This window comes from Schistocerca serialis, chromosome 10 (assembly GCF_023864345.2).
Source record: "Schistocerca serialis cubense isolate TAMUIC-IGC-003099 chromosome 10, iqSchSeri2.2, whole genome shotgun sequence".
NCBI lineage: Eukaryota > Metazoa > Arthropoda > Insecta > Orthoptera > Acrididae > Schistocerca > Schistocerca serialis.
In genome coordinates this window covers 146924655-146948567 of record NC_064647.1, presented here as the reverse complement: position 1 = coordinate 146948567, position 23913 = coordinate 146924655, and the positions used below count along the sequence as shown (strand labels likewise).

At 43.5% G+C, this 23913-nt stretch overlaps 1 protein-coding gene across 1 annotated transcript in view; it reads left to right on the top strand.

The window, feature by feature from the left end:
- The window catches only part of LOC126425154 (centrosomal protein of 164 kDa), a 688023-nt gene that overhangs the window by 499974 nt on the left and 164136 nt on the right, over window positions 1-23913 (top strand). Inside the window, exons 7-8 of the mRNA XM_050088105.1 lie at window positions 11456-11713; window positions 17212-17354. Coding sequence (XP_049944062.1) covers window positions 11456-11713; window positions 17212-17354 — 401 coding nt within the window. The remainder of the gene's footprint in view (window positions 1-11455; window positions 11714-17211; window positions 17355-23913) is intronic.

The following is a 23913-nucleotide window of genomic DNA, read 5'->3' as shown; positions in this document are numbered from 1 at the left end:
GTGAAAGTTTATTCATAACTTGTACAGAAACCATAGCACATTTCTAAGATTTGAAGAATATGGAAGAGAAGCAAGTGTGAGAAAAGAGTCACACAGGGTTGCAGGATATCCCTGATGTTATTCAAGTTGTACATTGAGAGAAATAAAAATTTTGAGCTTTGCCAGTGACATTGTAATTGTCAGAAAGAGTAAAGAACTTGGAAGAGGAACGGAATGGACAGTGTCGTGAAAGGAGGATATTAGATGAACATCAACAAAATCATAACAAGGATAATGGAATATACTCAGATTAAATCATGTGATGCTGAAGGTATTAGACTAGGAAATGGAACACTATAAGTAGTAAATGAGTTGTTTTTTTATTTTGCAAAAAAGGGGGTCAATGGCTTCCAAAGTAGGGAAGATATAAAATGCATACTGCCAGTAGCAAGAAAAAAATTTTTGTTTGCATCAAATACAGATTCCACTTGAAAAGGAAGAAAAATCAGCCAACCAGTTGCATAACACAGCTTTGTTAGCTCTTGACCTATGTTTCGATAATTATAAAATGTTTGGAAGGAGTTTGTAATACCTAGAAATTACACATTGGTTACAGAAGGTTCAAGCAAAACAGAAATAGCAAATGCAGATAAAATACTGTAAGCTAAGGGTACAAACTTACTTGTTACATGTTGTGTAGGGAAAAAAAAGAAAAAAAAAAAGCTCCATCAGAACAGACATTAGAAGACCCAGCAGAGCTGACCGACCGCTGCGTCATACTCAGCTGTTAGGTGTCACTGGATGCAGATGTGGAGGGGCATGTGGTCAGCACACCGTTCTCCTGGCAGCTGTTGTTAGCTTTTGTTTTTGTGACCGGAGCCGCTAGTTCTCATCAATGAGCTCTTCAGCTGGCCTCACAAGGGCTGAGTGCACCCTGCTTGCTGACAGCACCTGGTAGACCTGGACGCTCGCCCATCCAGCTGCTAGCCATGTCCTACAGCACTCAACTGTGGTGAGCTGATGGGAACCAGTGTATTAGAATAAAGCCATCTGGCTCTTGTCAAGTAACATTCACCTCAAGAACAATAAAATAACAAGTTCAATAGCAACATATATGTTGCTAGAGAAGAAAGATTCATCCATTCCATTGTATCTGTTAAATTGTTTTAGTGACACTATGTTTTTGTAGAATTTTTCTAGTATAATTAGTTTTAAGACAAGGGTTTTTTAATAACTTTTATTAGCATCATGGTAAAGGTAAATGTCAGCATGACGATCACATATTATTTTTATTTGTGAATTATCGGATGTAAGCTCCTCAGCTATTTGCACTTAAGCACGTACAATTTTTTTGTCTGTTGATTTTATTTAAACCACTCAGCATAAGAAATGCACACATTGTGCTGTCTGTGCAGAAATTACATTAACTTCAGAGCTAGTTTGTTAGTCAGTTCACAAATTTTATCCGTGAAGTTCACATTGATGTTCTCTGATTATAATGAGGTGTTATTTTATTGTTTCTGAGGTGACTTTTACTTAACATGGGCCAGATGGCTTTATTCTAATGTACCTTTTCAGTTGAATATAGACTGGGGAGAAAGGAATGAAGGAGGCAGTCACCTGGAAGAATTTTGCACGGGGCGTAATTTAATCATCTCTAACACTTGGTTTAAGAATTACGAAAGAAGATAGAAGGTTGTATACATGGAAGAGAGCTAGAATCGAAGTAAGGTTGCAGATTGATTGTATAATGGTAATACAGGGGTTTCAGATCGATTGTATAATGATTGTAGAATTAGAGAAAGCTGTTGACATGGTTGACTGGTATACAATCTTTGAATTTCTGAATGTAGCAGGGGTAAAATACAGGGAGCGAAAGCCTATTTACAATTTGAGCTGAACCCAAACAGCAGTTATAAGAGTTGAGGGGCATGAAATGGAGGCTGTGGTTGAAAAGGAAGTGAGACATGGTTGTAGACTATCCCCTATCTTATTGAATATATACATTGAGCAAGCAGTAAAGGAATCCAGAGTAAAATTTGGAGTAGAAATTAAAGTTCAGGTAGAAGAAATAAAAACTTTGAGGTTTGCTGATGACATTTTAATTCTGTCAGAGGCAGCAAAGTACTCTGAAGAGCGATTAAACAGAATGGACAGTGTCTTGAAAGGAAGCTATGAGAGGAATATCAAGAAAAACTAAATGTGGATAATGGAAGTAGTTAAATTAATTTCAGGTGATGCCGAGGGAATTAGATTAGGAAACAAGAGACATAAAGTAGCAGATGAGTTCTGCTTTTTGGGCAGCAAAACAACTGATGATGGCCAAAGTTAGAGAATATAAAATGTGGACTGGCAAAGACAAGAAAAGAGAAGTTTGTTAACATCGAATATAGATTTAAGTGTTAGAAAGTCTTTTCTGAAGGGATTTGTCTGAAGTGTAATAATGGATGGAAGTGAAACGTGGACAACAAACAGTTGAGACAAAAAGAGAATAGAGGCTTTTGAGACATTGTGCTACAGAAGAGTGCTGAAGATTAACAACAATGTACGAAAAGACAGATTGCTATTCATCGTAAAGAAATCATGTCAAACTGTAGACAGGCACAATTAAAAGACACTTGCTAAAGATTTAGGCCACAGCCCTCATCAGTAAATGAAGATATGAGAGACAAATGCTGTCTGGTAAGGTGTGCGGGGACTAAACTGCCAGCAAGTGCAGTGTCAGGAGGTTGAGGGGCAGGGAGATGGTGAAAAGAGGAGCGAACACTGGCGGATGCATTGGCAAAGAGCTGCAGATAAGCAGGGTGGGAGATGAGAATGGGGAGGAGATGGAAACTGTTGGGTGGAGGGTGTGGGGCAGTATGTTACCTTAGGTTGAGGCTGGGATAATTGTGGGAGCAGAGAATGTGTTGTAAGGTTAGCTCCCATTGGCGTTGTTCAGAAAAGCTGTTGGTGGAGGGAAGGCTCCAGACGGCTAGGGTAGGGAAGCAGCCGTTGAAATCAAGTGTGTTATGTTCAGCCACATGCTGTGCCACAAATGTGTTATGTTCAGCCGTCTGTTGTGCCACAACATGTGGCTGAACATAACACACTTGATTTCAATGGCTGCTTCACTACTAGAGCTGTCTGGATCCTTTCTTCCACCACGAGCTTTTCTGAACTGCACTGATGCGAATTATCCATACAACACATTTTCCGCTCTCATAATTATCCTGTCTTCAACCTACGGTAACGTAATGTCCCCACACCCTCCACCCTACAATTTCCACCCCCTCTCTCCTATTATCTCTTCCCCATTCTCTTCTGGCTATTTGCAGCACTGTGTCAATACATCCCCCCATGTTTCTCCACTCCTCTCCTTTTTGCTCCTTTCTTCCCCTCCTCCCTGCCCCACAACCTCCTGATGCTGCACCTGTTGGTAGTCTAGTCCCTACACACTCCACCAGACAGCATTCGTCTCTCTCCCCATCTGTATACTACTATCACTGTCCCCATCCCCACTTCCTCCAGATTGCTGCTAGCATCCCACGTGATGTTGCATTCTGGCCGAAGATTCTAGAGTTGGCGGTCACATGAGTGTGAGGTGTACTAACTAGTGTGTGTGAATAATGTGTGTCTCTATTTTACTGATAAAGGCTGTGACCGAAAGATTTATGTAAGTGTCTTTTAACTGTGCCTGTCAGCAACCTAACTTTACGGTAAGTAGCAATGTGTCTTTTCCTACGGCGTTGACATTCCTACCTGTAGTTTCCAGTGCTGAAGATTAGATGGGTGATCATGTAACTAATGAGGAGGTACTGAATAGAACTGGGAAGTCAAGAAATTTGTAGCACAACCTGACTAAAAGAAGGTATCAGTTGATAGGACACATTCTGAAACATTAAGGGATCACAAATGTTGTATTGGAGGGAAGTGTGGGGAGTGAAAATGATAAACGGAGATCAAGAGATGAATGCGGTAAGCAGATTCAGAAGGATGTAAGGTACAGTAATTATTTGGAGAAGAAGAGACTTACATAGGATAGAGCAGCATGGAGAACCGTGTCAAACCAGTCTTCGGACTGAAGACAACAACAACAACAACACATATTTTCAGCATAATATGTAACAAGTAAGTGTGAACTCTTGGTTTATAGTATTTCATCCACAGTTGCTATTCTTATTTTTCTTGAACTGTTTGTAACCAATATGTAATTTCTAGGCCTTACAACCTCCTTCTGAAAAAGATAAATTTATAATTATCAAAACCTAGGTCAAGGATTCATATAAACTTGAGTTCCGCAACTAGTTGACTGATTTTTTTTTAACCTTTCCAAGACTGTCACCTTATCAGTTTATAGCCATTTCAAGATTTTTAAATACATTGATGTACCATGAAGCATTATCTAAATGGGACAGAAATCAGTATATGTAATGTACATGTAAAATAATTTATTTATTCAAACAAATTATTACAATTTCAGCAAAATTGGATAATTTATTCAACGGAAAAGGCTTCATAAATTGAGCAAGTCAATAATGCGTTGACCGACCTATGGCATTTTTGCAAGCAGTTATTTGGCTTGTCATTGATTGATAGAGTTTTTGGGGGTCCTCCTGAGTGATATCGTGCCAAATTCTGTCAAATTGGTACATTATATCTTCAAAATACCAAGATGGTTGGAGGGTCCTGCTCATAATACTTCAAATGTTCTCAGTTGGAGAGAGATGTGGAGAGCTTGCTGGTCAAGGTAGAGAGTGGCAAGCACAAAGACAAGCAGTAGAAATGTCCACTGTGTGCAGGCAGTCATTATCTTGCTGAAATGGAAGCCCAGGATGGCTAGCCATAAAGGGCAACAAAATGGGGTGTAGAATATTGCCGACGTACCACTGTGCTGTAAGGGTGCCGTGGATGACATCCAAAGGGGTCTTGCTATGAAAGAAATAACGCCCCAGACCCTCACTCCCGGTTGCTGGGCCAAATGGCAGCCAACAATCAGGCTGATATTGCACCACTGTCTGGGGCATTTCCAGGCACATCTTCAGCCTACAGTCTCATTGATTGGAGTGGAGAATTCTCTTCAGTGATGAGTCCCACTTCAAGCTTAGCCCCAATGACCAGTGAAGATGTGTCTGAAGATGTAACGTATAGTGATGGGATACCGACTTGACTGTTGCCCATCGTTCAGCACTATGTCCGAGAGTTGTGGTATGGGGTGCAAGCCATTTCTTTTCATAGTAGAACCCCTGTGCTTGTCATCTGTAGCACACTTACACCACAGTGGTAAATCAACGATACCCTACACCCCATTTTGTTGCCCTTCAATACAAGCTATGCTGGGCTGACAACTTGGGAAGATATATCCGTCCTTACACCATGAGTTTCTACTGCTTGTCTTGGTACTTGCCAGAGAAAGGCCAGCAAGGTTTCCAGATCCCTCCCCAGTTGAGAATGCTTGGAGCATTATAGGCAGGGCCCACTAACAAGCTTGGGGTTTTGTCAGTCTAATGCACCACTTGGACAGAATTTGGCATGATATCCCTCAGGAGAGCATCCAATAACTCTATCAATCAGTGTCAAACCAAGTAACTGCTTGCTTAAGGGGCAGAGGTGGACCAACGTGTTGTTGACTTGCTCAAGTTGTGAATCTCTTTCTTTTGTATAATTCATCCAGTTTTTCTGAACTTGTAATCATTTGTCTGTCTGTACATATACATCATTTCTGCTGATTTCCATCCCATTCAGATAATTCCTTTGTCATGCATCCTTTTTTCTAAGAACATATAAATTTAACTGTTAGGATGCCTTTCCAGAAGATGTTTATTCCTTAAGGTAATTGTACGGAGCGTAGCATTATATGGAAGTGAAACAGTGCAGACAAGAAGGTAGTAGAAGCATTCAAAATATGGTGCTACAGAAGAATGTTGTAGATTGTATGGGTTGATTAAGTAACTAATTCATTCATTCATTCATTGTGATCCGCAAATCCTGTCAAGGAGAACCTGCAGAATGAGGAATAAATCAAGGTGTTCAGTAACTCAAGAGATAGGTACCAGAGAAGCTTAATCTGACTGCTGCATTAACGTTAACAGTTTTTATACTGCTAAATGCTGGTCATGCACATACCTCCCAAATTCAAACAAGTAAATCAGTATGAAAGCTGTTAATTTGAAGAAACTACTGCGTCCTCTGTTGTGTTAATAGCTGATTTTCATCTGCTATTAGTAATGTACGAGGGCGGTTCAGAAAGTAACCTCCGATTGGTCACAGTGCGGGTTGTGGGGGGAGTAGCGACGCCATCTGTGCGTTCACGCACTCAACAGGTCAGTCGGCATCAAGCCGTGGTCGAGTGAACGTCGTACCTGCGCTAGTTTAGTTTTTGTGGCAGTTTGAAATGTGTGCTGCAATAGAAAACCCCGCCAAATGTGAAGTGCGTGCTGTCATAAGGTTTTTTACAGCCAAAGGATATTCTGCAGCAGCTATTCATCGTGAGCTTTGTGCCGTGTACGGACCAAGAGTTATGAGTGAAGGAGTTGTCCGTGAATGGGTACGTTTATTTAAAAGTGGACAAGAAAACGTTCATGATGAAGAGAGGAGTGGTAGACCATCATTGGTGACTGACGAACTCGTTCAGACAGTTGATGCAAAAGTTCATGAAAATCGACGTTTCTCAATGTCGGAGTTGTCTACTGGTTTTCCACAGATTTCTAAGACTCTCTTGTACGAGATAGTGACAGCAAGATTGGGTTACCGTAAGTTCTGTGCACGATGGGTGCCCAAAATTCTTACCGACCACCACAAAACTCAAAGAATGGCCTCTGCATTAGACTTTCTGTCACGTTATGAGGACGAAGGAGAACCATTGTTAAACAGAATCGTGACCAGTGACGAAACCTGGATTAAGTACGTGAACCCTGAGACAAAAGAACAATCAAAGATGTGGGCACATTCAAATTCGCCTACCAAACCAAGAAAAGCCTCGCAAGATTTTTCTGCCAGAAAACTGATGGCAACGGTGTTTTGGGATGCCAAAGGGGTGTTGTTGGTTGAATTCATGGAACGTGGTACGACCATTAATCAAGACGTGTACTGTGAAACAATAAAAAATTTACGACGGGCTATACAGAACAAACGCCGTGGTATGCTGACTTCCGGTATCGTTTTTTTGCACGATAACACCCGTCCTCACTCTGCTCGCAGAACAACGGCCCTTCTTGAGTCCTTCAAGTGGGACGTTATCAACCATCCACCTTACAGCCCAGACCTGGTGCCAAGTGATTATCACCTCTTCATGCATTTGAAGAAATGGCTCGGGTCACAGCGGTTTGATGACGACGAAGAGCTCAAAGATGCGGTCACAGGCTGGCTCCAGGCACAAGCGGGTGATTTTTATGCAGAAGGAATTTCAAAGCTTGTGAAGAGATACGATAACTGCCTCAATCGCTATGGAGACTATGTAGAAAAATAGTGCAAAGATGTAGTTGTAAGATGTATATATTTAAATATTTTTATTTAACTTGGTGTATTTTTTTAAATCAACTGGAGGTTACTTTCTGAATGGCCCTCGTAATATTTATTTGATTACAAGAGTATTTTTCAAAGAAAATATTTTCTTACACCTATAAATACTGGATCTTATTACAACAATATAGGAAGGATATTCCTTATTTTTGTTATTCCTTCCTGAACATTCTTCTGTTTGTCTTATTTACAGTACAATACTAATTCAGCTTTATAAAATACACTGCTATGTACGAAGTAGCTAACAAAATTTTTTGGTCCGAGTAACTAGTGAGGTATGATTTTAATTTTCTTTTGAACTGTTAGGGATTCCCAATTTCTTGCTTTTCATTAGGTGAAAGTGCATTGACTGTTTTACCATCAGAGTGTTTGTTAAGATTATCTTGTGTCTTGTATTGTGACTCTGTAAACACAGTTTGCCTGCTACCTATTTTTATTAACAGCTACAAAAAGTGTTAGGGATAAATGTATTGGAAAAAGAGTCTAAGAATTCCAAGATCCTTGAAAAGTCTTGTGCAAGACTTATGGTTACGCGCGTTATATATTAAAAATAAGTGGTGCAACACATTTTTTTCTGAAAGCAGTTTTGTTTTATTTTGGATTCCAATGCACCATATTATACCCTTCCCTTCTGGGTGCAAAGCACTATTTTTCAACATAATCACCATTCAGTGTGACCTTACTGGAAGGGCCTGTATGCACACACGGTTCAACTCTGCTAGTCAATGTTGGTGGCAACATCTTGCTGCATCAGTAGCCTCCCCAACAGCCATGTACTGCTCCCCACAGAGTGCATCCTTCATTGTGCCAAACAGATGAAAATCGGAAGGTGCGAGATCCGAAATGTAGGGTGGATGAGGAAGGAGAGTCCAGTGAACGACGTGCATTGTCATGGAGAAGCAGAAGTTCTTTTGCATTTTTGTGGCGGTGAACACACTGAAGTTGTTTCTTCAATTTCCTGAAGGTAGCGCAGTACACTTCTGGTTGATTGTTGCATCATGAGGGAGGACATCAAAGGGAATCCCAGTAGACTAGTGCCATAACTTTACTGGCTAAGGGTGCAGCTTTGAACTGTTTCTTCAGATGAGCCACAGCAGTGTGCTGCAGGATGGTACATGGGAGATCGGATAGGTTTGTGTGACCTTGTTGCAATGGTGGCAAGACACTTCACCCCATGATTCACTGTGTTTTAATTCACTGGCAGTTGTCTTCAAATGCCTATAAATATTTGCAGTGCTCTAGTTATCTCTGTGGCATAGCCATCTGTGCTCTGGTGGCATAGCCATCAACACACAGGACTCACATTTGGGAGAAAGATGGCTCAAATTCCCATCTTACCATCCAGATTTAGGTTTCCTGTGATTTCCCTAAATGACTTCAGGCAAATGCCTGGAGGGTTCCGTTGTAGAGGGGACGGCCACTTTCCTTCCCTATCCTTTTGTATCTGAGCTTGTGCTCCGTCTCTAATGACTGTGCTGTTAATGGAATGTTAAAATCTTCCTTCTGTTATAACTTCCTTGCATGCTGTGTAGTTCCTTAGTGGATACAGAAGTGAGAAACAGGTTCTATGTATGAACAGAGAATTCAGATATTAATTTATTTTACATCTAATATCAAACAGTAAAAGTAATACATAACTTTGTTGCTGTAGTTGGAACATCATTCTTAACACTAGCTTTGAATGTTGAAACGTAGACAGATACTGCAGATTTACAAATCAGCCAGTAATCAACACAATAACTATTCAGTAGATCAGAAGCCCTGGCCACTATGTAAGTCTGTAAATGTTATTCAAAAGGCAAACACACAAAATGGGATCAGTGCAAAAATGTTCGAACTCAAGTACACACACTGCTTGGGTCCTGAGAGGGGATTTTTGCATCTCATTGTCAGCAGAATAATCATTCGTGGCAGTGCCCTTGTGCTGTCGTGGTGGCTGTAGGAAACGCAACAGTGTAACTGGTGTCGCACGTACACACATAAAAAAAATATTTTGTATCACCTCAGTTCCGAGAGTTCCGGGACCTGTACAGAAAACTGGAATAGAGATCAACATAAACATCATTTCTGCCTTTTTTATTGCTCATGAAAACCACACATTGTATGTTGTACCACCATACAGGGAGACCGTCCGAGGTGGTGGTCCACACCGGTACCTCTAATACCCAGTAGCACGTCCTCTTGCATTGATGCATGCCTGTATTTGTCATGGCATACTATCCACAAATTCATCCAGGCACTGTTGGTCCCACTCCTCAATGGCTACTCGGCGTAGATCCCTCAGAGTTGTTGGTGGCTCACATCATCCATAAACAAGCCTTTTCAATCTATCCCAGGCATGTTCGATAGGGTTCATGTCTGGAGAACATGCTGGCCACTCTAGTTGAGCGATTTCGTTATCCTGAAGGAAGTCATTCACAAGATGTGCATGATGGGGACGCGAATTGTCGTTCATGAAGACGAATGCCTCGCCAGTATGTTGTCAATATGGTTGCAGTGTCGGTCAGAGGATGGCATTCATGTATCGTATGGCCATTACGGTGCCTTCCATGACCATCAGCGGTGTACGTCGGCCATACATAATGCCACCCCAAAACAGCAGAGAATCTCCACCTTGTTGCACTTGCTGGACAGTGCGTGTAAGACGTTCAACCTGACCGGGTTGCCTCCAAATACGTCTCCGACAATTGTCTGGTTGCAGGCATATGTGACACTCATCGTTGAAGAGAATGTGATGCCAATCCTGAGCAGTCTGTTTGGCATGTTGTTGGGCTCATCTGTATCACGCTGCGTGGTGTCATGGTTGCAAAGATGAACTTCCCCATGGACGTCAAGAGTGAAGTTGCGCATCATGCAGCCTATTGCGCACAGTTTGAGTCATAACATGACGTCCTGTGGCTGCACAAAAAGTATTACTCAACATGGTGGTGTTGCTATCAGGGTTCCTCTGAGCCATAATCCTTAGGTAGCAGTCATCCTTTGCAGTAGTAGCCATAGGGTGGCCGAGTGAGGAATATCATTGACAGCTCCTGTCTCTCTGTATCTTCTCCACATTCAAACAACATTGCTTTGGTTCACTCCGAGATGCCTGGACACGTCACTTGTTGAGAGACCTTCCTGGCACAAAGTAACGACATGGACATGATTGAACTCTGGTATTGACCGTCTATGTATGGTTGAACTACAGACAACACAAACTGTGTACCTCCTTTCTGGTGGAATAACTTGAACTGATCAGCTGTTGGACCCCCTCCGTCTAATAGCCACTGTTCATGCATGGTTGTTTACATCTTTGGGCAGGTTTAGTGACATCCCTGAACAGTCAAAGGGACTCTGTCTGTGATACAATATCCTCAGTCGATGTCTATCTTCAGGTGTTCTGGGAACTGGGGTGATGCAAAACTTCTTTTGATGTGCGTATTTGAAAGTGTGGCCAACCATATAGCAGCCAATATCACACCTTCCTTTCTTCCTTCATTAGTTTGTGTGTTGACCCCATTTTAACTTCTGATTAAGCTTGATCATAAAGAATTTCACACAGTTTGCTTCATTTAGTGTTTGACCAGTAATATTTACTTGTGGTGCCAACAGACCGGTATTGAAGAGGTACTGAAACAAGTTGGAGAAAAAGAAATTTATAGTAAAAGCAGACTAAAAGAAGAGATTGTTGAATGGTACACATCCTGAGGCATCAGGGAATCATCGGTCTGGCAGTAGAGGGAAAGGGGTGTTAAGAGTAAACTGTTTGAAATGATATGGATGTTGATTGCAGTATTTATGCAGGGCTGAAGAGGCCTCCACAGAATGGACTAGTGTAGAGACATGCATGAAACTAGTTCCTCGACCTGAGGACTGCAATAACCTCACGACTTGTAAAACTCACCACTACCTTTTTTTTTTTACTGTGATGGAATTGGTGGGGTGCAATCAATGCAATGTCACACTGTTATTGCAGTGCAGGGTGTCTTATTCACAGGTGGTGGCTCAGTTTTCCTCAAATCTCGCCAACAACAACACCAGCAGCAGCAGCACCAGCAGCAACAAGCTGCAACAGCAACCACACCTACATCAGAAGACACTCCTGCTCCGGCAAGTGGTGCGGGTGGATCGGGAGACGAGTCTTCCGTGCGACGAGGCATTCTTCGAGAGCAGCGGTCCGGCTCCACTGAGACCAGAGATGACTCGGCACGGTCCAGCACACCACTGTGGGAGATGAACCCGGCACACATGACAGGTGGCCCTGTTGTACTGATAGCTCAGTTGTGGTGTATATTTGCTTGGACTCGCTTCACAATTTATTCTGTTTATAACTAGCAGGGTTGGGAAAAATTTGAGGCATGATTATAAAGTTTTAATTATCACATCAAATAATAAGTTTACTTTATTAATTTTTAATGAAAACAATCCATTTCTGAAAACATAATATAATTGAATAGATAAAAAAAGAAATCTACTCACCAAGTGGTGGTGGGAGAAAACACATTTAAAAGTTATTAAAATGTGCAAAGTTTCAGAGCCATTAGCTATTTCTTCTGGCAGAAGTTGAAGGGGAAGGAAGAGAAAGGACTGGCGAGGCTTAGGAAATGGAGAGAGTTATAGAAAAGTCACACAGAACCCTGGGTCAGGGGAGACTTACCAGACAAGATAAGAAGGAAAGACTGTTGGGGACTGCATTGGACAAGATTAGGAAACCTGAGAACTTAAAGGTGGAAGATTCGGTAATAAGCAAGTCAGAGATTACATCATATATTCCCTCCCATACAGCCTTGGCATTTGAGGCAAATGTATTTGTTCAGACACGGACTCTTTACAGCAGTATGCCGCCATTCTCACCTCAGACTACACTGGACACAATTATCCCAGCAAACTAGTTCCAATCCTGGTACTGCTGATCCCTCCAAAAATCGTCTTAGAAGTACACCTCTTGTCATTCGGTACTATCCTGGTCTTGATTGTATCGAGCAGCTACTCTGACAAGGCTGTGACTACCTAAAACTGTGCTCTGAAATCCCGTCTATTCTGTCTTGACATTTTGCCAACCACATCTAGAATACCTTATCATCACCCCTCAATCTCCACAATATCCTGATCAGAAAGTACACTCCTTCTGCGCCCAATTCCTTACCCTATGGTTCCTACCTGTGTGACCTCTGTAAGACTTACCCTTTGTACCCTCCTACCATCATTTTTTACCATACTTGCCATCTGGATTCTCCCACCTGACACCAATTTCTCAGGGCTCCACTGCTGGGAACTGGCATTACAACATGCCCTTGGTTCTCACCACCATTCTGGCGTAAATTTATGTTAATTTCTTCAGTCTCAGCATTTCTTTTCAGTGACTATTACTTTTCTTCACTCGCTTGTAGTTTTATAATGTGTTATTTTCTGGCGTGTCTCCTTGCCACCCCCCCTCCCTCCACAACCCCATACCCCACCTGTCTGCCATATATAATATAATGCACCGAGCTATCCACTCTTATTATCTTTTGCACAGTGTTTTGCCAATAATCTCTATCTTCCAACCTTTTAAGCTTTCAGGTTTTCAAATCTCACCAGTGCAGCCTCCAATAGTCAGTCTTTCCTTCTCAACCCATCTGGTAATTCTTCCCTAATCTGGGGTTCTGTGCAGCTTTTCTGTAATTCTGTCCATGCCCTAAACCACACCAGTCCTTTTTCTTCATCCATCTTCCTTCCCAATCAGCCTTTTTTTGTATAAGAAGGAACCACTACCTCCGAAAGCTTGCACAATAAGAAATTTTGTGTGGGTTTGCAGGTCTGTGTGTGCAGTCATGGTACATACTGAAATCCCTGTGCTACGTACCATAGCAAAACGCTAGAGGAGCCAAAACAAAATAGTATTCTTCATTGATAAAGTGAAGTATCGTACAGTAATTGATTTTATGCATTTGAAAGGGGACAATGCTGCATTTTGTGTGGCAACAGTTCACCATCATAATACACAACAGTTAGATGGTAGGGATCTTTCCAGTATGGTAAAACAAATCTGAATGATAAAGAGCAAAGTTACACACCATCTCTCTGTGAAGGACCATGAACTGTAGATGAAGAGGAGATCCTGGTGCTTGAAGACCAGTGTATCACAATTGATGTGATAGAAGAAAAAATGAAAATCAGTTACAGATCAGTTTTCAACATTGTGTACAAGATTTTGAACACAACAAAGGTCACTGCTTGCTGGGCTCCACAACTACTCACACTCATTCAAAAAGAGGAAATGTTGCAGCAGCTTTGTTGGGCCAGTCCAGATGCATTTTTGGCTGCTTAATCACTGTATATGTTTACTAGACATACCAATGTGACTCTGAGGCAGAGGAGCAGAGCAAGCAGAGGAAAACATGTAGCTTCATGACAAAGGCAGTACCCAGCCATTGTCAAGCGAGGTCATGCTGCGTGTTTCTTGTGGTGCTAATAGGTCATGTTTGTGAGGGTCAAATCATTACAGGAGTGTGCCACCAAAATCTCTTGATATATTTACAGTAGACTGTCAACAAAATTACATCTAGATATAAAGCCGTACTGTGCAAGTTACCATACAGTATGTGACGGAGGGTATCTTGTGTACTACTGTCACTTCTCCCTTTTTCTGTTCCAATCCCAGATGGTGCATGGAAGTAATGTTTGCCAGTAAGCCCCCAAGTTGTGTTGCGACATGTTCTTCATTCAGAAAAACATGTTTTTCCTCTTCCTCATAATCAGATGAAAGATGTTAGTATAAAAATGTTGTTTAGGTAGTTAGTACGTGAGGAACTTTCCATGGTGCACACACTGGTTTGACAGATGTACAGAGTTGTAGTTAGACCACGAGGACAGAACACCACCGAGGAGTGATTGAGCATCTCTTGTTATGAAGGAGTCGCTTATGCTTTGGTGTCGTGGTTTGGTGGTGTTTTGGGTGGCAGAGAACAAGAGGCAATGCTGACAATGACAATCCCCCCAAAACAAGTTGAGAGGACATTAAGAAAAATGTCAATCTATTTAATTTTGTTCGGAGATTCTCGTCTGTTTTCTGTCTGAGATTTCATCTGGAGATGATGCTATGATTAACAAGAGATCTCTTGACCCAATGTTGTAATTGTTATGTAAGAGCAACAAAAATATACAAGAATTCTTGAAAACGGAATTAGATCATTCTGTAGTTCTAATACTACAAAGCTCTCCCAGCCCTCAACCCTCTGCAGACAGAGAAGTCTATGGCAAAGTGGCACTGCATAGTAGGTCCAACTGCATCAAGAGAAATCTGGACAGACAGTCATAGAAGACTGTATTTAAGGTAAAAAGTATCACCGATAGCATCAGGGTGACAGATCATTTGGAAGGAAACACGCCTTCTGGACTTAGTACAGCTATAGAACGGCACCGTTACGCACCAATGTGAACTTGACTCTCTCTAATTCTACTTTTGTGGTCTTCTCATGAGGTTTACATAGGAGGAAGCAACGGATTGGTTGACTCTTCTAGGAATTTGTGCTCTCAGAATTTTAACAGCAAACCTCACTGTGATCACAACACATCTCTTATTGTGTCTGCCACTAAAGTTAGAAGAGCATGTCTGTGACAATTTTGCTCTTTCTTTGAATCTTCACTATTTCTTTTGTCAATCCTTTCTGATAGAGTTCCCAGGCTGATGAACAATAGCAGAGGATCACTTGAACAATGGTTTTGTTAGCTGCCTTTTTGTCAGTGGACTATGCTTCCTGAGGATTCTCCCAATGAATCTTTAAGTCTGGCATTCCTGTGATTAGTTTTATGCACTTATTACTCTTTAAATCACCCCATACACACATTCCCAGATATTTACTGATTTAGTGGATGTGAACTGCTTGCAATGCTCTTTCTGCAATCATGCAGTTATACAGTAATGTGTCTTTCCACATCTTGTGTGAAGTATGGTACATTTGTTTACGATAAAGGCAGCTGTCGATCCCTGCTCCGAGCATTGATTCTCTGCAAGTCTTCCTGCATTCCACTACAATTTTGTAGCATTCCAATTTCCATGTACCAAACAGCATCATCTGCAAACTGCCTCATGGAGCATTCGACATTTTGTAATAGAGTAATGGTTCTATACCACTGCCCTTTGGTTGTACTGTATTTATACCTCATCATTCTTGCAGATTTACACTGTCTAAATCTTTCTCTTACATCTTCCCCCATAATAATCCCAGATTAATTACCCCTTGATGCCACCCAAATTTTGCATATGTCTTTTACTGTGGTTGACTTCATTGCTTCAAATTCCGACTTTTATTGTTGTTGAGTGTGATAAAGCTTTTACTTTGTTTTGCTGTGGGATACGTCATGTACAGATCACGCTTCCCCTTCTCACTGTCTTTACCATCAGTTACACTTTTAAAGTATTTCATTTGGCGATCATTTCATTCACTGTAGTGTCCTTTGTATGCTTCTACTGCAAAATTGGAATTAGTGAAATTTTTCAAACTGTCTTGGAGCAACCACATCAAAATTATGTTACGTAAAATTGGTAAAGGTGCATTTGCCCAGATGAAACTACCTGTGTGTGTTAGTATTCCGTTGCAGAAAGTTGTCTATTATGATTTAATAAACAGTTAAGTAGCATATTGTACTATTCTATTAGGCTGCCGAAGGAATACAAGCAATGTATTTAATTTACAAAAGAAGGCAGTGAGGATAAAATGCAGAGCTAAATGTGGATATGGCTTCAGGAAACTAAACATTATGACTCTGGGATCGTTAATACCTTGCGGTGTGTAATTACCATCAAAGAGAACTATTTATTGTAAATACCAGTAGTATAAGATGGGCTGTAACTGCAATACCAGCAACAAACATGGCATAGTATCTTTCCACTGCACCTATCAAAAAGCACAGAAGTGCTTCGTAACCAAATCAGCTGAACTCTTCTGTGCCATACCTCAGTGCATCAGGGAGCTACCAGATAAACAATTCAAAAGAAAGATCAAAGAATTGCTATTACAACTAAGTTCATATGAAGTTGATGGATTTTTAATCGAAACAAAAAAAATGGTGTGATTGTAACATATTTATTGTTGTGCTTGCAGAATTATAATTTGATCCATCAGTGAACAGTAACATAATGCATGCTGAATTTTTTAATGTTGTAAATATTTGTATCAGTAATATATTGCCATATGCAGTACCATGACGGTAAATAACTTTTTGTATGTGTATATATTGTGCATGTGTATGTATTGTGACTTCAATGATTTGAAAAATGCCAGATTATTGCCTTGAGCTGCTGGTGAAGTACTTTGTCTATACAACCAGTTTCAGTCATCTGACCATCGTCAGGTTCATAAAAGTATTCACAGCATAATGTTAGGTGATTTTACATTGTTACTGAATAGGATGCTATGAATATTTCATAAAAGTATCCACAGCATCGTACTCGGCAAACATGCAAAATCACCTAACATCATGCTGTGAATACTTTTATGAACCTGACAATGGTCAGACAACTGAAACTGGTTGTATAAATAAAGTATTTCATCAGCAGATCAAGGTGGTAATATGACATTTTTCAGATATATGAGGGCTTGGAGGTACCACCTCCTGAAAATGTATTGACTTCATTGATGCTTGTAATACCTCAGATGATCACTGAGGTCTCTACAATAGTAAAAATTCAGTGCAGTACAGTTCAGTGTTGTTGATACAATTCAGTAAAAATCATTTAATGAAACTAATGTGAGCCTTCGGTTTTTGTAGGTGAACAGAAACAGCAGTGGAGGCGGCAAGAGCTGGAGGACGAGCAGAGAAAGAGCGTGCGCTTCAATCTCCTCGACTCTGCCGATCTGGACATCCGATTTCAGACATCTGACAACGAAAATGATGAAGAAAATGGGTCTGAGGTCGGTAAATGCTACTAATTAGTGCATTAAGTCTGTCTTTTGGAGTCATGGGACATCATATGTGTCTTGTCTTGTCCCTTCTTCTTTGTGCCAACACATCTTTTGCTCTCATACCTGTTAATTCTCTATGAGCTTTCTTTTATCTGTATGAATGTTGTTTAAGTCTTTAGTATTCATTCTTTGGACATGTCTCACATCTCCAATTTCCTAAATGGAGTGGAAATTGATGAGAAGGAAATTTATTGATGGGTATTCCAGTCTGGCATATGATATACTTGCCTTGTAGTAACACGATTCACGTTTCCGTCGCACTTCACCTAGTGTAGACCGGGAACTGTCTGCTAGACCTGCCCGATGTGAACTGACTGGCCCCGGCCCGTGCTGCCGGAGTTGTTGTTGTTGTTGTTGTTGTGCCGGCAGAGGTCGCGTCCGAATTCTCGCGTGCCCTCTGGTGGATGGGACTCTACTTGCAGCAACTACCGTCCGTGATGCGCCGTGCCAATATGCGCCTCCCGCGATCTTTCTGGTGGCTACAGCACTCCTCCTCCTTTGGGGGGTAAAGCCACTGTGATCCACTGCGTCGGAAGGTGGAGCATCGGGCCGGAGTGATGACCTCCACATCCATTGGATGGCCAGAGTCGAGGGGATCTGCCAACCCTCGAGCCGGAACCTTCGAATACGGCTGGAAGTGACCCACACGAAGAGGCCCCCGTCGTCCCACAACCGGAGCCCGGGACAGAACGGGCGACAAGCTGTCGAACGCTGGATCCTGTTCCACCTCGGGAGGGTCAAGACCCCAGATGAACCAGCCTCCCGAGAAACCGGGCCTGCTAGGGGGGCCGGCTCTCACTGTGGCATCTCGAACGATGGTGATGCCGGTGCTGGAGCTACTGGAGGCTGCCAAGGCTGAGAACCATCGCAGTGCGGCAGAGTCACAGCGGGAAGAGGAGATAACATCCCCTGTGAAACCAACACCGGCGCCGGCAATGGGGAAGCCGGTGTCCGAGAGGTCGGAGGGTGGGTGCCCGAATGTGGACGTAGCTGATTTTGGTGACGACGTACCACCCGGTCCCCCGCCTGCAAGGTATAGAGCCGGCGGCCATGTCGGCACAGGACCACTGCCGGTATCCAACGTGGATTGCGACCAAACCCACGGGCCCAGACTGACGTACCCAGTGGAAAGCCAGGCACTCCGTTTTGTGAAGACTGGCGAGGACCAGGCCGGAGGAGGTGCAGCAGAGTCCGAGGTTGACGCCCATGGAGGAGCTCTGCGGGGCTGCGTTCTCCCATTGGTGTGGTCCGGTATGCCGTCAAGAAAAACGTCAATGCTTCCTCCACAGGAAATTCGTGCACATACTTTTTCATCTGCGTCTTAAATGTGCGCACCATGCGATCGGCTTCCCCATTCGATTGTGGATGGAAGGGGGGAGAGCAAACGTGCCGAATACTGAAACGCCTACAAAAATCCTGGAAGGTCTGCGAAATAAATTGCGGTCCATTGTCCGAGACCATGATGATTGGCAGACCTTCCACAGAAAAGATTTTTGCTAGTGCCTGGATTGCAACTTCTGAAGTGGTTGAGGAGCAGCGAACCACATATGGGAATCGGGAATAAGCATCAAGGACAATGAGCCAAAAGCCATTGAGAAACGGGCCCGCAAAATCGATGTGAACACGTTCCCATGCTTGGGTTGCCGGGAGCCATGAAGAGAACGCTGCCCTGGGAGATGCTTGTTGGCTCGCACACTGGGAACAGGCAGCCACCAAGTGCTCAATTTCTCTGTCAATACCGGGCCAGTACACATGTCTGCGAGCCAAGGTTTTGGTACGGGAAACACCCCGGTGCCCCGCATGTAATAACGTGAGGACCTCCCTTCGTAAACCTGCAGGAACAACCACGCGAGGAGCTGTATCATCGGTAGCCAGAAGGAGAACTCCTTCCAAGACCGAGAGACGGTCTTGTAGAAGAAAATAATTACGAAGAGGATCCGAGGCCCGGCCCGGAGGGCGGGAAGACCATCCCTGCTGAATGAGGCAAACTACTTGCTGGAGAACCGGGTCAGCCGCCATTTCCCTGGCGACTCGAGAACTAGCGATCGGGAAGCCATCAACCGCTTGGCGGGACGCCACATCCAAATGAAAACACATAATCTCCTCTCGATCGAACGTAGGATCCGGGCCCACCGGAAGACGGGAAAGAGCATCGGCGTTGGCATGCTGTCCTGTAGGGCGAAAATGAATGTCATAATGGTACTTAGAGACGAACAAGGCCCAGTGCTGTAGTCTGTGGGCCGCCCTATCCGGAATGTGAGAGGCGGGGCCAAATAACGATAGTAACGGCTTATGGTCAGTGATTAACTGAAACTTCGTGCCATACAAGAAAGGGTGAAACTTGGTAACAGCGTAAACAATGGCCAAAGCCTCCTTTTCCACCTGGGAGTAACGGGCCTGCGCGGGACTAAGTGTTTTAGATGCAAACGCCAGTGGTTGCTCGGAACCATCTGCATTGCGATGGGCCAGGACCGCCCCCACCCCATACTGCGAAGCGTCTGTAGCCAGGACCAATGGCTTATGGGGATCAAAAGTAGCCAAACAAGGCGCTGACGTGAGGTGGCCCTTCAACGAGGTGAACGCTCGCTCGCATGCAGGCGACCAATCAAAAGGAACACCCTTGTGCAGAAGGCAGTACAGGGGGCGGGCTATGGTGGAAGCCCTGGGAATGAACCGGTGGTAATAGGCTATCTTGCCTAAAAAAGCTTGTAACTCTTTCAGCGAAGCGGCCCGAGGAAGGTCGATGATACCTTGGACCAAACTTCCTAGTGGCTGGATGCCGTGCCGAGATATGGTGTAGCCCACATACTCAATGGACGGTTGGAAGAAGGTTGACTTATGCAGGTTGCAACACAAGCCCACAGACCTGAATTTGAGAAAGAGGGTGCGAAGGTTGTGCAAGTGTTCCTTTGTGCTGCGGCCTGTGACAATTATGTCATCCAGGTAATTAATACAATGAGGGATTGTCGACGTGACATGCTCAAGATAACGCTGGAATATCGCCAGGGCACTGGATATTCCAAAGGCCAACCGCTGGTATTGGTAAAGGCCAAACGGAGTGTTGACGACGGCCAGCCGCCCTGAACCTCCGCGACGTCGCACCACGCTTCCAGCTGTTGACCTGCTGCGTGAGAGACTTCATACGATTGAGCAATGGACAGGACTTCCTCGAGGGAAGGGTCTTCTAACTGCAGGGCCCGTTGCCGGACCTCCCTATCAGGGGCCGAACGAACAATGGCGTCGCGTACCATAACGTGGGCATACGACTCTCGCGACTGCTCCGTGACAAAATGACACTTGCGACTAAGACCGTGCAGGGTAGCTGCCCACGCCCGGTAAGACTGATGGGGCTGTTTCTTGCATGGATAGAACTCGACCCTAGCCGCCACAACATGCGTGCGGCGGCGATAATATGAAGACAGCAAGGAACACAATGCGTCAAAAGACAAGGACGAGGGTTCCTGCAACGTCGCTAGCTGCCGTAAAATGTGATACAGCGTGGGAGATATCCAAGACAAGAAGAGAGCACGACATTCCTCCGCATCGGCAACATGAAACGCCTGGAAATGCTGCCGAAGGCGATGTTCATATGCGTCCCAATCCTCCGCCGTCTCGTCATACGGGGGAAAGGGAGGAGGGAACTGCGCCGGAGCAGACGGCGTGGAGAGCAACGCTGGAAGCACTTGTTTCATGGTGGCCATGAGCTCCGTCTGCTGCGCAACCAAAACCCGCACCAAATCCTCCATGCCGTGGAGAAGCTGCGAAACCGGAACAACGACGCAACACGCGAAAGAACGACCCTACTCATCGCCAATTGTGTAGTAACACGATTCACGTTTTCGTCGCACTTCACCTAGTGTAGATCGGGAACTGTCTGCTAGACCTGCCCGATGTGAACTGACTGGCCCCGGCCCGTGCTGCCGGAGTTGTTGTTGTTGTTATGCCGGCAGAGGTCGCGTCCGAATTCTCGCGTGCCCTCTGGTGGACGGGACTTTACTTGCAGCAACTACCGTGCGTGACTCGCCGTGCCAATGTGCGCCTCCCGCGATCTTTCTGGTGGCTACAGCATGCCTAATAGAGAACACACTGTTCAGTGGACAGGCTTGTAGAAAAGACTGAAAGTTGTTAGGCTGTCAGTTGTCAGTTCAGTTCTTTATCAGCCATTGACCACTCACAGTGGAATAAGTTTAGTCATTGAGTATAGAATTGATAACAAGATTTCAGAAAAGTTCTTGCAATTTAATTCCTACTCCTGTAACGGTTCTTGAAAACTGATATCAACTATTTTTATTTAAAATAGTTCTCTTACTGTGCAAAGTGAGTGGTACAACAGTCAATCATGAGTCTCAACTTTAAAAATATCATTGATGAGGAAATGAACAGACTTAAGAAGTTTATTGAAACATTGCTATTTTGTGCACATTTCTTGTCTTTGACACAGTGTATCAAAGTCCAATTAGCCTCTAGTATTGTGAGAATATATATCCTTTCGAGTGTCAAACTTACTCAAATTGTTTTAGACTTAAAAGTGTGTAGATTTATTAGTTTACAAAAGTCAGTATTTCACTATATTCAACTTGATAAAGAAAGGCTGGCAGTGTTCCTTAGAGCTCATTTTGTCCATTATTCTGTTTACTTTTTTTTAACTTCCCTACTAAAACACAAAACAGTCCAGCAAGACTGGACACTGCCAACCCACAACTCATCATCAGCTGACGAAGATTTGTTTTGCTTATTCTTCTGACTTCTGTATGTTATTTGATGGACTATTGCCAGCTGAGAAATTGGTGGTAAGGGGTAGCCAAAGCCAAAATTGAAACAACAAGTAAATAATAACTTCCAAAATTTCAGTCAAACACAATACGCAAGGATCCTGTAGATTTGCACTCTCCAGGGAATATAACATTTTATTAGATCACTGTTACAGTCTAGTGCATAGCATTGTGAGCTATTGATGTGGAGGCCCTGGGTTCGATTCCTGGTGATACCTTCCTATTTTTCTGTGTTGCCGAAGTCTGGAAAGGAATTCAGGCAGCCTCTTTAGACCAGACAAGAAGCTACTCAATAAAATAAGTTGCAGAACTCCTCTGCGAGCCACTAAAATTGCATCAGATTGGAAGGTCTACACTAGACAGAGAGCCACGTGGTATTCATTTATTTAATACTGCATTACTTACCTCTTCTTTTTACCTCTTCTTTTTTGGATATCAAAGCTAACATTAGTTAGTAAGTCTGCACTATATGTGAGTGAAAAAAGATTCTAAATGCTATTGGAATGGATGTGGTGTACTGTACAACAGTATTGTGAAAAACAAAGTTGCTACTCATCATATAGCGGAGATGCTGATTGAGTTGCAGATAGGCACACACACAAAAAAACCTGTCACAAATATAGCTTTCAGCCAGTAAGGCCCTTGTCAGAATTAGATGACAAGCACACACACACACACACACTCACGCAAATGCAACTCACACACGTGACTGCAGTCTCAGGCAGCTGAGGCTACACTGCAAGCAGCAGCACCAGTGCATGATTGGAGTGACAACTGGATGGGGGTAATGAGGAGGCTGGGGTGAGGAGGGGGAGGGATAGTTGGATAGGGGTGGTGGACAGTGACGTACTGTTGGGGAGTGGGCAGGGACAAGGTGGAAAGAGGGTAGGGCAGCTATGTGCAGTCGGAAGGTTAGATGGAGGGCATCGGAAAGGTGAGGTGGGGGGGGGGGGGGGGGGATAGCAGAGAAGGAGAGAAGTAAAAAGACTGGGTGTGATGGAGGAACGAGGGCTGTGTAGTGCCGGAATGGGGACAGAGGAGGGGCTGCATGGGAGAGGAAGGTTATGAGAACATAGGATATATTGCAGGGAAAGTTTCCACCTTTGCAATTCAGAAAAGGTGTTAGTGAGAAGGATCCATATGGCACAGACTGTGAAGCAGGTATTGAAATGAAGGATGTCATGTTTGGCAGCATGCTCAGCAACAGGGTGGTCCACTTGTTTCTTGGCCAGAACGTGTCGGTGGCCATTCAAGTGGACAGACACCTTGTTGGTTGTTATGCCCACACAGAATGCAGCACAGTTGTTGAAGCTTAGCTTGTCGATCACATGCCTGGTTTCACAGGTAGCACTGCGTTTGATAGGATAGGTGATATTTGTGGCCAGACCGGAATAGGTGGTGGTGGGAGGATGTATAGGACAGGTCTTGCATCTATGTCTATTACAGAGGTATTAGCCATGAGGTAAGGGGTTGGGAACAGGGGTTGTGTAGGGATGGAAGAGTATATTGTGTGTTTTTCCGAATTTTTTCAGGCATAATTCTACGTTATTTACAAAATTTTTCGAATTTTTTTCACCACCATGGATCCTTGCTCCATCCATCTGTGTCAATGCAGAAAAGTTTCCTTACTCCTAGCCAGAACCCAGTCCCACATACTGTTCCTGTGTTGTTGCTTGGCTTGTGGAATCCCCCCAAGAGGCCTTACCGTCAAATTGTCCATCTCCAACTGCCATCCT